Source organism: Platalea leucorodia (assembly GCF_965183815.1).
Source record: "Platalea leucorodia genome assembly, chromosome: 7".
NCBI classification, from domain to species: Eukaryota; Metazoa; Chordata; class Aves; order Pelecaniformes; family Threskiornithidae; genus Platalea; species Platalea leucorodia.
Window position 1 is genome coordinate 6,115,928 of NC_138829.1, and position 13,228 is coordinate 6,129,155.

General features: G+C 40.2%; 1 protein-coding gene across 4 annotated transcripts in view; it reads left to right on the top strand.

Moving 5' to 3' along the window:
• Window positions 1–46: 46 nt before the first annotated feature.
• Window positions 47–13,228, top strand: part of ARID4A (AT-rich interaction domain 4A) — a 49,772-nt gene continuing 36,590 nt past the window's right edge. For all 4 annotated transcript variants that reach the window (XM_082318396.1, XM_082318397.1, XM_082318398.1 and 1 more), the window contains exons 1-5: window positions 47–186; window positions 1,057–1,128; window positions 2,396–2,506; window positions 4,984–5,049; window positions 6,006–6,096. In XM_082318396.1, coding sequence (XP_082174522.1) covers window positions 1,123–1,128; window positions 2,396–2,506; window positions 4,984–5,049; window positions 6,006–6,096 — 274 coding nt within the window. In that variant the 5' untranslated portion in view covers window positions 47–186; window positions 1,057–1,122. The remainder of the gene's footprint in view (window positions 187–1,056; window positions 1,129–2,395; window positions 2,507–4,983; window positions 5,050–6,005; window positions 6,097–13,228) is intronic.

Below are 13,228 nucleotides of genomic sequence, written 5' to 3' on the forward strand. Positions count from 1 at the left end.
GGCTGGTGATTCGGTGCGAGTCCGGGCTGGAGGGGGTGGAGCGGGGCCGCGCTCAGCCGCCGCCGCTCGCGGGGCTGTCGTCGTCTCCGAGGGGGCCGCGGCGCTGGGAGCGCGGCGGGGCCGGGCCGGGTCGAGCCGAGCCGGGCCGGGCAGCGCGGGGCTGCCCACTTCGCTCCGAGTTTCCAGGTAGGAAGGCGGGCGCCTCGGTAGCCGTAACTCCGCCGCCGTCCCGGGGGAGGGGGCGCGGAGCGGCGCTGGGAGCTCCCCCTTTCCCCCCCGCGCCAGCGCGCCCTTCCACCCCGCTGAGGGAGCGGGGACGCCCGCCGCCCCCCTCACGACGGGGACGGGGACTCCCTTCCCCGACGAACTCCGCCCCGGCCGCCTCCCCCCCCCCTCCCCCCCCGCCCGCCCCCGTCGCCGTCCCCGGGGCTGCCCCGACGCTTGGCTCCCGCCCGCGCCGCCCTCCATCCTCAGCTCCCCCCTCAGCCCGCTCGGCGCCGGCCCGCCCCCGCTCCGCCTCCCCTTCCCCGGGCCGGGGGCTGCGGCGTCCCGGCGGGCTGCCCGGGCGGCGGGCGGCCGGGGGGGCGGGAGCGGAGAAGTCCGCCCGGCCGGCGGGTGAGGGGGGCGGGGAGGAGGGGCTCGGCGGCGCGTCCCTCCGCGGGCCGCAGAAAGTTGCGAGGGCCGGGGAGGGGCGGGGAAGGCGGCGGCGGGCCCCGCCGCCCCCCCGCTCCCTCTCGGCGAGAAGCTGCCCGTGTGGGGCGGCGGGTTTCCCCTTCCCGGGTCGAACGCTCTCCCCCGGCCCCTCCGCCCGGAGGTGGGGAGCGGGAGCAATGGCGACGTGACACACCGAGGGGCCGCCGGCGGGAAGCGGCGGGCGGGCGGCGGCCGTGGCCCCGCTCCCTCAGCGGCCCCGCTCCCTCAGCGGCCCGGCGGGGCCGGGACGGGCGGCGGCTCCCTCCTTCCCTCGCAGCCCGGCCGCCCCCTCACGGGGAGACCCACGCTCAGGCGGGTCCGCCTTCACCGCCCCCCCCCCCCCCCCCCCCCCTTGTTTTGCAGTGTTTTCCCGTGTGCTGGCGGGGAGGAGAAGTCTTTGAGCTGGAATCCCTCAAATAACCTTTAAAGATGAAGGTAGGCGAACTGCGGAGCGGGGAACGGCTCCCTTTCCCCCTCCCCGCCCTCGCTAGCTGCTCTGGCGATTTCATTTTTAATCGCACGTCTCGGCTGAGCGACAGTAGGATAACGCTGGCCGGGGTTTCGGTGCATGCTGCAAATCCTGTTTCTTGCTCTCCAGCTGAGGTGTGGGTGAGCGAAGCTCTTATCGTCTTGCAGTAGTAGTCTGAAAATTCACAACGTCTTTGAGTTGTTGTCCTTTGGGCTACTGTCTTTAAATGCTTCCTGTATCAGCAGCTGCTATTGCAAGTTTGCAAAACCACAGCTTTTTGTCCCGCCTTCGCTCTTGCCGGTTTTTTCAGTACAAAGGCTTAACAATCGCAGTATGATTCACAAAAGAGAGAAAAACTTCGTTTGCCTTCGGAGTCGAAGAAATAATAACAATTTAAAAGAAAAAAAAAAAACCATAACAGGAAAAGTTATTTAATACTCTGTGCTGATTTCCTCTCTTGATAGACATTTTCAGCATGGTAATTTTGTCCTTGTTTATCAGTTGCTACAAGCACAATAAAGTGAAATTTCGAGTAATAAAGTCCAGATTAAGGAAAACATGATGAGAAATATTTCTCTCTCTGAAAATGTATAACCAATTAAGCTTTGATAAAGGCATTTCAGGAAACAAAAATACTAGTTAACAGCTGTTTGAATGATTACAACAAATTTCTCTAGAGGTCTCCTTTTAGTCAGCAGGAAAAAAAAAATCCTATATATAGAATGTTATAGACTTAATTGTAAGTATTGGGATGATGGCAGTCTCAAATGTTTAAGATAATCTGTGTCAGTGGATTGCTTATAACTAAAAAAAGTACAGCTATCTTTTATACTGCCTTTTTGCAGTTGAAATCTTTTCCTTTTGTATGCTGTATAGGAATGACTTGAATTAATAGTCACTCCTATACACTATTACGTTTTTTATGAGATGTTCCAAATATCAGTTTAGTACCCTCAAAACATACTTCTGGGAGAGTAATTAGGCTGACAGAGTTGGGGGGGGGGGGGGGTCAGCATCACTGGTAAAACAAAACTTCCTCTAACTTGTTTGTTGGTTTCTTTTTTTTTTTTTTTCCTTTTAAAGAACAGTTTGATTGCAATTCCGAGTAGACATTGTTTATCACTTAAGTCAGTAGGTCTAAAAGTTCAGGTGTAAAATTAAATATATAATGATGTTCCTGTAAAAATAAATATGAAGAACTAAATTTTGTTTTTATTTTTTCTTTTTTAATAGGCAGCAGATGAGCCTGCCTACCTGACAGTGGGAACTGATGTCAGTGCCAAGTACCGTGGTGCCTTCTGTGAGGCAAAGATTAAGACAGTAAAAAGGCTTGTGAAAGTCAAGGTAGTATACTGTGCTTGTTGCTGATTTTGTTAAAGCATTGTGTTGAAAGGAGTGTCAGATCCTAGTCCTGAAGATTAGGGAATGTTCATCATCTCACTGTATGGATTTTAAAGAACACTTGAATGTTATTTTTCGTATTTTGGCGTTGGGTTTGGGGTGGGTTTTGTTTGCTTTTTGTTCTTTTGGGGGGGTGGTGGTTTTTTAAATTTTCTTAGGAGGATGCTGGAACAAGAATGAGCTTTCAGATTACTTATTCTTGCTACTTCTTTCCTGATCACAGTCGTCTTCTCTTTGTGAATGCATCAGTTTTGCTGCAATCAGTTTTGATGTCACAAATAGAGGATTATGGCTTTACATGAGTAATAAGGAAGAAGAGCAACCTCTTCAGAAGCAAAAGTTCCATTTCATTCCAGCTGACATTCTCAATTTTATAGCTCAGAACTTAAGAGGCAATGCCGAAATAAATCAGTATAAGAGCAAAAAAGATGGCAATAATTAGTTTCTTAGACCACGTTTTAGAAATGTCCAGGATAACATTTGTTAAGTTTTGAGCGTCTTGCCGCTGCTTCTAAAACAGCATGCTTTGGCTGTAGCTGAGTTTCTACACATGCATAGTACTGGCACATAATATTCATTCACGTTTTCAGGTCTTACGCCAAAACAACCAAAAAAAAAAGTCATTATTTTGGTGTTGCACTGCTGTTGTTAATGCTAGTATGGGAAAACAAGAATAAAACGTAGTTAAATGAAAGTTAAAAATTCAAAGTAAATACAGAAATTGTTCTGCTTTGTTTTGTCAAAATCTTCCCACTTCCTACTTTCTTGTCTACTGTCCAGGATATGTAAATAAGGCATTAGTGACCCAAAACCCCCTAACAAATAGAGATGAAAGCTTCTTTTTATAACTACACATCTAAGTTTTTGTGTGCTTTAATGCTTAGATCAAGTAGAACAAGCTATCAGCCTCTTCAGTTACGTATATAGATCATATCACTTTATCAGAGTGCTTTTCATGATTAAAAAAAAAAAAAAACCATAATTCAGATCTTGGAGTCTTTCCCCCTGTTCTTAATGAGTACTTTTAGAAATTTGTGATGTTCTTTGAAATCTGTGTTAATGAGAAGCTCTGCAGGAAGCAGCATGCTGCCCTTCCTAGTCTGACATCCTTGATTTTGTATCTGTATCTTTGGTCTGATAGAGTATTTAGACTGTTAGTAGGTGTGAGTTTCTTTTTATCATTAGAATCTTATGCTTTATTACTCCATGATAAGATTTGCAAGTACATGAGGCTGCTGCGACTTGGTGGAAATTCCAGTCACTGTATCTCAATTATATTATAACAATTGAAGTTTTAACAAGCTAAGCCTGATATTGTAATTAAGAGCATGTAGGCACACCCCCGGCATGCTTGCAAGAGCGCAGAGAGTCCAAAAAGTCCGGTAGTCTTTTCCTGAGCAGCAGGACAACCCGTATTCATCTCAATGCCGATATAAAATTTTAAATAAAAGTTGCATGAACTGCATTATTAACCTGAGTGTTTGTTAATACCACCACTATCTTAGCATGCCCCTAGTGTTGTATTTATAAATCCAGCTACGGTGTAGACTGTGGTTGGGGGATAATTGGAGCTAGAAAACTGGACATGCTTATCGGTGGAAAGGAAGCTCCTGGAACTTTTGATTCCTGAAAAGAAATAGGGATTTTGGAATTTTTTATTAAAACACCATAGGTGTTTTTTCTGTAGCAAATGGCAGTGAAACAGTTAACAGTGTTGACATCTAAATCTTCATCTTTTATGTTTCTAAACTGAGTCTCTGCAAACTCAGGGATTCAAATTGCATAGGCTTACGTTCACACTGTCTCATTAGTGTTATCTTCTCAAACATAGGATTTTAAAGGGAAAAACATAGTTTACTTGCACTGTAAATGATTCTTATTTTCATTACACTTGTAGTGATTCACATCTTTACCATAAAACCTTTCTCTTGCTCAAGGTAGCAGAAATAGTTGTATTGATTGCAGTCAGTTTGGTGATTTTTTTAATATATATTTAATAAAGAGAGCTTTTTAGTTTGGTTGTGGTTTAGTACTCAATGTGTTGTTAATAAAGTGCTACAGTTGAGGGAGAGAAAAAAAACTGCTTAATCTTCTGATCTGGAAGCCCAGTTCCAGGTATGCCCTGGATTGCATCAATATCCAAACTCACATCAAAATGTATTTTCTTCGCCTTGGAATGGCTGATGTTTGATTTGCCATGTTCTTTAATTATGATGTTTCAGATTAAATATTAAGTGTGATACTTGGGGCTTTCTGTGAGTAAAATTGTCCATGCCACACATTTCGCATTCAATAATGTTTGAGTCCATTTGATTGATAAAGATCTTATTTTCCAAATTATTATAACTACAGTTTCATATGCTTTTTGTATGCTATTAAAAACAAGATATATATATAAGAGTTTATGAATATGTTTTCAGGTGGTCCTGAAGGGTGATAACTCAACTCAATTAGTGCAAGATGACCAAGTGAAAGGACCTCTAAGAGTATGTATATTGCATGCCTTTTTTTTTTTTTTTTTTTGTAATCACATAATTGATTTGTAAAATTTTAAATTTTGATGCTGTTTAGGTGCGTACCTCTTCTACAGAATTTAAATCAACGGGAGGAGGCTCATTGCTTTGGGTCAGATTGAGTCTCAGTAATTAGTCTTAACTCTCATAGCTTCTAGAGGCTGTTTGTGCTTTTCCATGTAGTATACTCCATACACAAACAGTTTTGCACACACAGTGATTTTTCTATCTTGTAAGACACAAAACTTCTTATAAGTAATGGAGAACTTGGTTACGAAGCTAAGTTCAAGCCCGTTAGACAATAGTAAATATGATTGCTCTCACTGCATTTTAAAATAGTTGATGTATTTTATATAAAAATATGTGTTGGTTTGTATTTTTATACGTAACGGTTGTCTGTTAAAATACATAGCTGCATTATAAAACACTGACTACAAATAGAGCTCTTTAGAGGAGATCGTCTTTTTTTGTCTTTGTCTTTTTTTTTTTTCTCTAGCTACTGCAAGAACACCAATGCATGTTGTAGGCTGCTGCTGGAATTCTGACCTAGTTGACAGTATAACAATGTTTAAAGTATAAAAAATACTAGTAATTGCGTGCACATCAGTAATAAAGTAATAATTACTTTGAATATTTGAATATTTACTTCCAATTAGCCTTCTATTATTTCTTGTGATGCTGTAAGTCATGCTGAAATTAGATGTTCAGAGTTCCTTACTGCTTTGCTGTCTACTTGCAGTTCAGCCTTTGTGCTTAAGGACCTTTGTTCTTACCAGCAAAGTAACTAAATTTTACAAAGTAACATTTAGCTAAAATGAGTCTTTAAATAAAAAAAATCTAGCTTGCTGGAAGAATTAATGTGTACATGTGTTTTTCTCCATTATATGGGTTTGGGATTACGTGTAACCTTGAGATACTCCTTTTTGCAGGTTGGTGCAATGGTTGAAACCAAAATGCCCGATGGATCCTTTCAAGAAGCTGTTATCAGCAAGTTGACGGATGCTAGTTGGTATACTGTAGGTGAGTAGCCACATGCTTTCATTTACCGTCTCTAATCTTTGAACAATATATTTCTAATTATAGGTAATAACATAAGCAATTATATCTTGTATTGTAAGGTCAGAGATAGATTTTGTAGGGAACTTTTTTAAGTCTTCCAGGTCTTGTTTCCTTTTTCCATTTAAAATAGGATAATAATTATTTGGTGTTCAGGGGGGCTGTTGCAAAGGTAATTGCAGGGCTGAACAAACCAGTTCTATTTGGCACAACGTACGTATGCTGATGTTAGCGTCACTCACTGGAATTCAGAATAATTTTTGCAGATTTTAAGTCATAAATTTCGTAATTGCGCTTCTAGCTGAAAACCTGGGGCATGTAATGAATGACTGAAATGCAAGCCTTTCACTACATGCGGTCTTGTACACAAGAACAACATTGGTAGCACCGCTATGCGTTCTGAAGTCATTCCTCTGTTTTGTGTAGAGTTGAGGGTTGTGTTTTGTATAAAGCAATAGAAGAAAGGATTTTTTTTTTTTTTTTTTTTTTTTAAGAAAAGAATTGGCACATCACGCCTTAAAAAGAAAAGACGGGGCATTCACTTATAACATGAATGACTGTTTGCTTTAAAATAATTTTCAAATAATGATTATATCTAAAGTGAAATAGAAAACTACTTTGCTTCTCATGCTCATGCACTTTTCAGTTGTTGAGATAGAAACCTCAGAATGCAGGGTCAGTGAAATTTCAGTGTTGAACAAGAATTCATTGCAAGATAAATTTCTTTATTTTGAATAATTAGAATTGCTCATTCTGATCTCTAGACTTTTCTGAAACAGCTTTAACAGTAGAATGACAAAACCCAGCAGCATTCAAGTAATACTAGAGAAGCAAATAAAAACCCACAGTATTTGAATCAAAGAGCTTTGCAAGCACCCATCCTTTTTTGCACAACTTTCTTACAGCAGTGGAGCATTATATTCACTCATAGTAGGATGGAGGGAACGTGCTCCTCTTAATTGTCCTGTACATGCTACTCTTTGGTATTGCTTTTGGGACTGGTACTTGTAAATTTAAACTGTTTGTTTTTTACTAGCTGCCTTGTGTACTGAATGTATTCAGCTTTACTTCTCTTGAGGCGTCCTCTGTCACATGAAGTGTCCATTATTTTGATTCATCAACCCCTTTTTTAAGATATAAAGAAGATATTTTCAGTAATCCAACATTTCCATTGCAGTAGGTGAGGTTATGTCATCTTTGGTGGGATCAGGATAAGGCTCTCACTGCAGATAAGTTGGAAGGATTTATCACTTTACGGTTATTATTGTTATTATGTGCTTTAAATATAAGCCAGTCGACTTACCAGTTGACAGAGCTCACTGCTCTTCGCAGTTTTCTTCAAGATTCTAACATTGCTGTAAAATTGCAGATTTAGCTGCAAAATCATGGTGTATGTCAGGTCAGGGAGTAAAGGCAGGATTATTTTGGAGTGCAGAAGATTTAAAATCTACTTGGTTTAGTACTGTGATATACGCAATGAAGAACACTGGACCTTCAACTTTGCTTTATGTTGACTTAGAGGTTCACCATTCTGATAGAGAAGAGATAAGAAACACAGTCTTGCACTGATAATTTCATGGTTTATGAATTAGCATTCCCATTTTAAAACTCTTATTTTAAAGTAGCATTTTTAGCCAATTCTGTTTGAATTTGGACCAGATGATTTACATCAGTAAACCAACCCTACATATTCTTGCTTCAGTGATTAAAAAACGCTTTAAACTATTAATTGATAAACATATTTGTCTTCTTACATTTGACAGGTGAACTTTAAATCCCCTGTTTTGGGGGTGAGTTTTGTCTGAGTTTTGTTTTTCCTTTTTTTTTTTTTTGTTTTTTTTTTTTTTTTCTTTTTTCCTTTTTTTTTTTTTTTTCTTCCCCCCAACCTCCTCTTTTCTCCCCCACCATTTACTTTTGAGCAGTACACTTCTACCAGAAGTCTTCACTTGATGAGCAGGTAGTTTGAACAGCGAATATGTGCTCTGCCCTGTATTAGTGGGTTGTTGTTTAGATTTAACAAGTTGTTGGAACTCTCCCCAGTAATATAAGAGCAAAATCATGCATGCCATGATTTTTACTTTATACATTTATTAAAGTGCAGTTCCTCAGAAACTTGAACCAATGGATTAATTTTTTATTGTAATTTTCTTTCCCCAAAAAATATTTTTTGACAGGTGGAACAGGGAAAATAAACTCATATGTTTTCCATATGCAAATGTATTAAGACTGCTAGGATTTTGTGAAAATTTGGAGCTGGGGGTGTGGGAGGGACTTAAGTCATCTTACGGTAGGCTAACATGCAGTACCATAATACGGCATGTAGAGTCATGCCTGTGACTATGAAAATACAATTTTAACACATTGGAACTGTATTTAGATCTTACAAACATTTTTTGAGTTGTATGTAGTGGTGTGCTTATTGGTGTTGAAAGCACAGGTAACACTGACCAAAGTAAGCAGATCATGAAGTTTGTGTCATTAAGAAAATGGTTATTTTACTTTTAAAATTGGGGTAGTGTTCTAGGTTGAGTACAGAAACGTTGAGGTGTGAAAAATAAGCCTTATCTTTTGCCTGCTGCTTCCATTGTATCTTTGTAGAAAGTTTTGGCTAGATATTAGGTGTATGTTTATGTTGCTGTGAAGCAAGCAGAGTTGAATTGGTTCCTTTTTAATACATGGTGGGATGTACTACGTAGCAATCTTATTGACTGATTCAGTCAAAGCTAAAGAGTTGAGAGGGAAGTGGATTAAACAGCCTTCAGGTTCCTAGAATGTGGTCAGGCTTGAGATGGAAAGCACAAGGGAAAGCTTGTCTTCCAGTAGTATGTGCTTTTCCTGTACTATTTATTTTCTGTGTTATATAGCGTCTCTTTCTTGGTGATCTAAAAGCAGACTGATATGGATAGGGAACTGAGTGATATATCCAGACAAACATTTTCAAAGTATTAACTACACAAATCTAAAAAATCTGCCAAAACAAACAACATGCGTGTCTAGTGGGAAGTGACGATGTTCACTTTTGGAAATCGGGTTCTCTATTTCAGATGGGTATCTAAAGAAGAAAAAAAGTCAGTTGAAACAACTTTGCTTTGTTCCATAAGGTGAACCAGTAGAAATGCTATGTTGAATTTGCTGTAGTAGGCTGCTTTGCCACCAACATAATGAAAGAGCCAGGATGGTGATCAGTTAGTCTACTTTAACAGTATCTCCTGCCTATTGGTGGTGTTCGTGTACCCAAAATAAATAAGGATTTATTTTTATTGTAGCTGCCGTGGAATCACTTTTTCACCTTCTTTTACTTAATAATGATGTTACTGTAGCTGTTTAGTTATACTGAAATTTTCAGCTGTGACTTGGAAATTGTTTTGAAATTACGTTTGCAATTCAGCTTTTCAGTATAAGTAGGTGAAGAAGCAAAAGCTGTTTGGAGTGAAAGTTTAACAATGTCTGGAGAATGCCATTGCACAAGTCAACCCTCTCATCTGCTCAATTGAATCTGAAGTGGGATGACAGTAGTAGTGGTTGAAGTTCTTTGGATAACAAATGGCTCAGTTGGATGTTTTAATCTTTAAAATGCAATTATTTAAAATGAAGGTAGTTAATTTACAAATTTTAAAGTGCTGCATTGATGCTTTTGAAGTGCCAAATATATTGCTAGGTGATAATTGCATAGCATTAGAATGGTCTATCAGATCTGCTTTCAGCTGAGCCATGTTTGAATTACGGCTTACTTAGCATACCATCCACCTGATTCTCTTTTATAAAATGCTTCAGGTAAATACTAAAATAATACCTGAAATGACAAAAAAAATGAAACCACAACCCAGACCACACCTTACAAAGTGCATAGTTGTATTTTCCTTCTTTCACATTCTCTCTGGAATGTTACAAGCATGACCAGAATTTCAGAAAACAGAAATCCTTATGTATATGTTCTTTAAGGAAACACTTTTGCGTCCTTCTGTACAGTACTAGAAGCGATGTCATGTCTATATAAAAGTGAGAAGCAGTATTTCAGTTGAGCAAGCATCCGAAGAGTTGCTGTTAGAATGGCCTTTTTTATTGCCCCACCAAAATGAGTGTCGTCTCTCTTTTGACAAAACTCATGTCAATAGTCTGTATGTGCCTAGGTCTCGTTAAATGCATGTAATTTAGCTGTATCTACAACTTTAAACAAAAGAAAAAAACAGATGAAATACATTGAGCCCTGTGCCTTGTATTTTGCTAGATAAAATAATGGAGAAGTTTTTCTAAAGAGAGAAAGAGAAAACATGTATTAGCTTTCAGTAATTTTTGCTCTAAAATGAGTAGGAGATAGGGAGGGAAAAAAAACAAAAGAGTGAGAGGCATTTGCAGTTTCTAGCAGACCTTGCTGTCAACAGTAGGGCTTTATATACTGTTTAGAGTGAAAGGGAGCGTGAATCTTTATTCTTTGAGAATTATGGCTTTCAAGCTTCATCTAGTACTTTTATGTAAGAGAAGACATCTTTTCTCCTTTTAAAAGTTATCATGAAATGGCAGAATATTTTAACATAAATAATAAAGAATTTATTTTTCTCATTTTTTTCAACACTGCATGAGTCTGCAAAGCCAACAGAGTTTTTCCTTTTTGGCTCTGGTACGGGGTTGTACATCAACGCGGCCCAACTTTGGCTGTGCTGTAAGCCAGACACCACTTCTGAGACACCTCTGTGAGCCCCATACCTCTGCTTGTGCTGCTCTCCGGCCTCACGTGGTGGTAGTTCCCTCCTCTCCTGTGGTCAGTGTGGCAATTTGCAGGGAACGCTGACTGAGCGTGCGCTGGGAGGAGTTAGATACCTGACTGCTTCTCCTTGCGCAAGTGAAGTTTTGGGTAGTCTGCTTGAGTTGTTCTGGAAATGAAGTATAGTCTCAGCCACCAGTTGCATGGCTCTGGAGTACCGCATTTAGGAGGGCAGGTGGCAGAAACAAAAGGTGTTAAGTATTTGGTTCTAGTTCTCTTTCATGTTGCATGGGTTTTGAAAATTCCGGTTCATAATTCTGAGAATGTTTATCAGAAAATGAACCAACAGTGATGTCCTAGGACTTTCAGGAGCAGGGTTGCTAACAAGAGCTATTTATAGTCACATTTTCTTATTTTAAAAAAAGTTTTCCTCTTCTGATGCTGTGTGGAGATATCTTGCGAACAGGAAAAATTGACTTGGTCCTGGCTCCACTACAACTTTAAGCTCCTCACATGTCTTATTCCTGCATGAAGGGTGATAAAAGCTGTCAGTGACACCACAGTCAGTTGATTTCATCCGTGCCAGAGGCTTGTCGCTTTGTCTTTTTATAATTTCAACAGCACACGTTTTGTAGTATGTGCAAGGCACCAGTCACGTTTCTGTGGCTGGTTTGACCAGTTCTTCCCAGCATCCTGTTGAGTTCTACATCCCAGAAACGTCACTTCATCTTCTGGCTGTGCATGTGTCATCCAGGAATCCAAAACCACAAGTGTGACAGGGGAACTGTTCAGCTGCCCCCGCTTCGCGGGTGCTCTATACCACCCTGACCCACCATAAATTTGTTCTTTTTGTCTTTGAAATGTTGCTTGGGTGGATTTTGAGGAAACGCTCAATTTTCCTCGAGTCCTTCCATGGGACATATCATTGTTTAAGTGCACCTGTGGCACATAGAAACCGTGCAATAGCTGTGTTGGTTGCTTTCTGGAGAATCTAGAAAAAAATAGCACTGCATTTTGCATTTAAGCGTGTTTAGGCAACGGGCAGGTGGAGGAGCAGATGTGATAGTGAAAAAGTATATTAACTGAACCTTGTTACAAATCAACTGGATAGAGCCTTTGGTTATAAAACTGCTTTTGTAACAATGCGGACTGAGTGTTAAAAATAAAAAATTGTGTACAAACAATAGTGTAGGGAAGGCAAGGACGTAGACTTCTTTTCTCTAATCTCTTTATATGTAACAATAGTAGGACTACTGTAAAGTCTCAGAAAAAGCACTTTCAGACAGTAGGTTTTTGTTTGTAAGGTGATAGTCCTCCATGAGTAGACTCGAAAGGGTTGCACTTCTGTGTTTTCAGTGGTACTTCATATACATTTCTGTAGAGAAACTGAAGCTCATTTAAAATGATTTTTTTTAAAGACTTGAGTTCTGTAGTCTCTCCAGTGGCACAATACACCGCAGTATCTTGCTCTTAAGCCCTCTTACAGTGATGAATCGGTAGTTAGTACAGTCCTTGTCTACAAGGTCATTCAACAAGTATTGCATGACTCTTGGTACTTTCTATATTGTTTCCGCAGCTGAAAAGCAAAAATCTGCAAAACTTGCCCGCATTCATCGAGACATGCATAGGTAGCATCTCTGGTAGTTCACAAATTACTACTTTGTCAGGCAGCTAGTGAAAATAATTAAGTGTGCATAGTGGCACTGGGTCAGTTTTTACTTGTTGGTATGTACTTCCATTGTCTTGGTAGATTTAAGTTTCTGAATGGGATAAGGAATGAGAAAAAAGGTTTACTTGCTATGCAGTGTAGAATCTCTCCTCCTTTGGGCAGCAACAGTAACGTAACTTGTTGGATTTGAAGTTAGCAAGCAGATGCAGCCTTGAGGGTTGTTTTTCCTATTCACTTGCCTATTACAGGATTGCCTTGTTCTGGTAACACTGATGGCTCTGTCTGTAAGTAATATGGTAACTATTATGAGGATGTTATTGCTAGTGTCCTGCTATGTTCTCCTTTTTCTTTCCTTTTTTTTATTTTTAAAATCTCTGGTATATTTATAAACAAGATGTAGTTAAACTGATGTGCAATATTTTGTGGCAAGTTTCCTCAGAGTTCCCAAAAATTATTTTGATTAGTCGACTTGCTAATATTTGTTATATAAATAAACGGGAACTGTTGTTGAGACAGCGTTTTTGTGAGGAAAGGGTTAGTATAATTTTTGTTAATGGCATGTACAGGCCGGCTACAGGCAGGGAATGGATGATACCCGCTCATCAATGGTGAGTTGAAAGTTGCGCAGTTTAATGCTTCTTTTGAGGTACCCAGCTTTTAATTGAGAGAATTTTTTTCAAACTTTTGGGATGTATTGTATTGATTCCCACTGGGAAGCTTTGTTT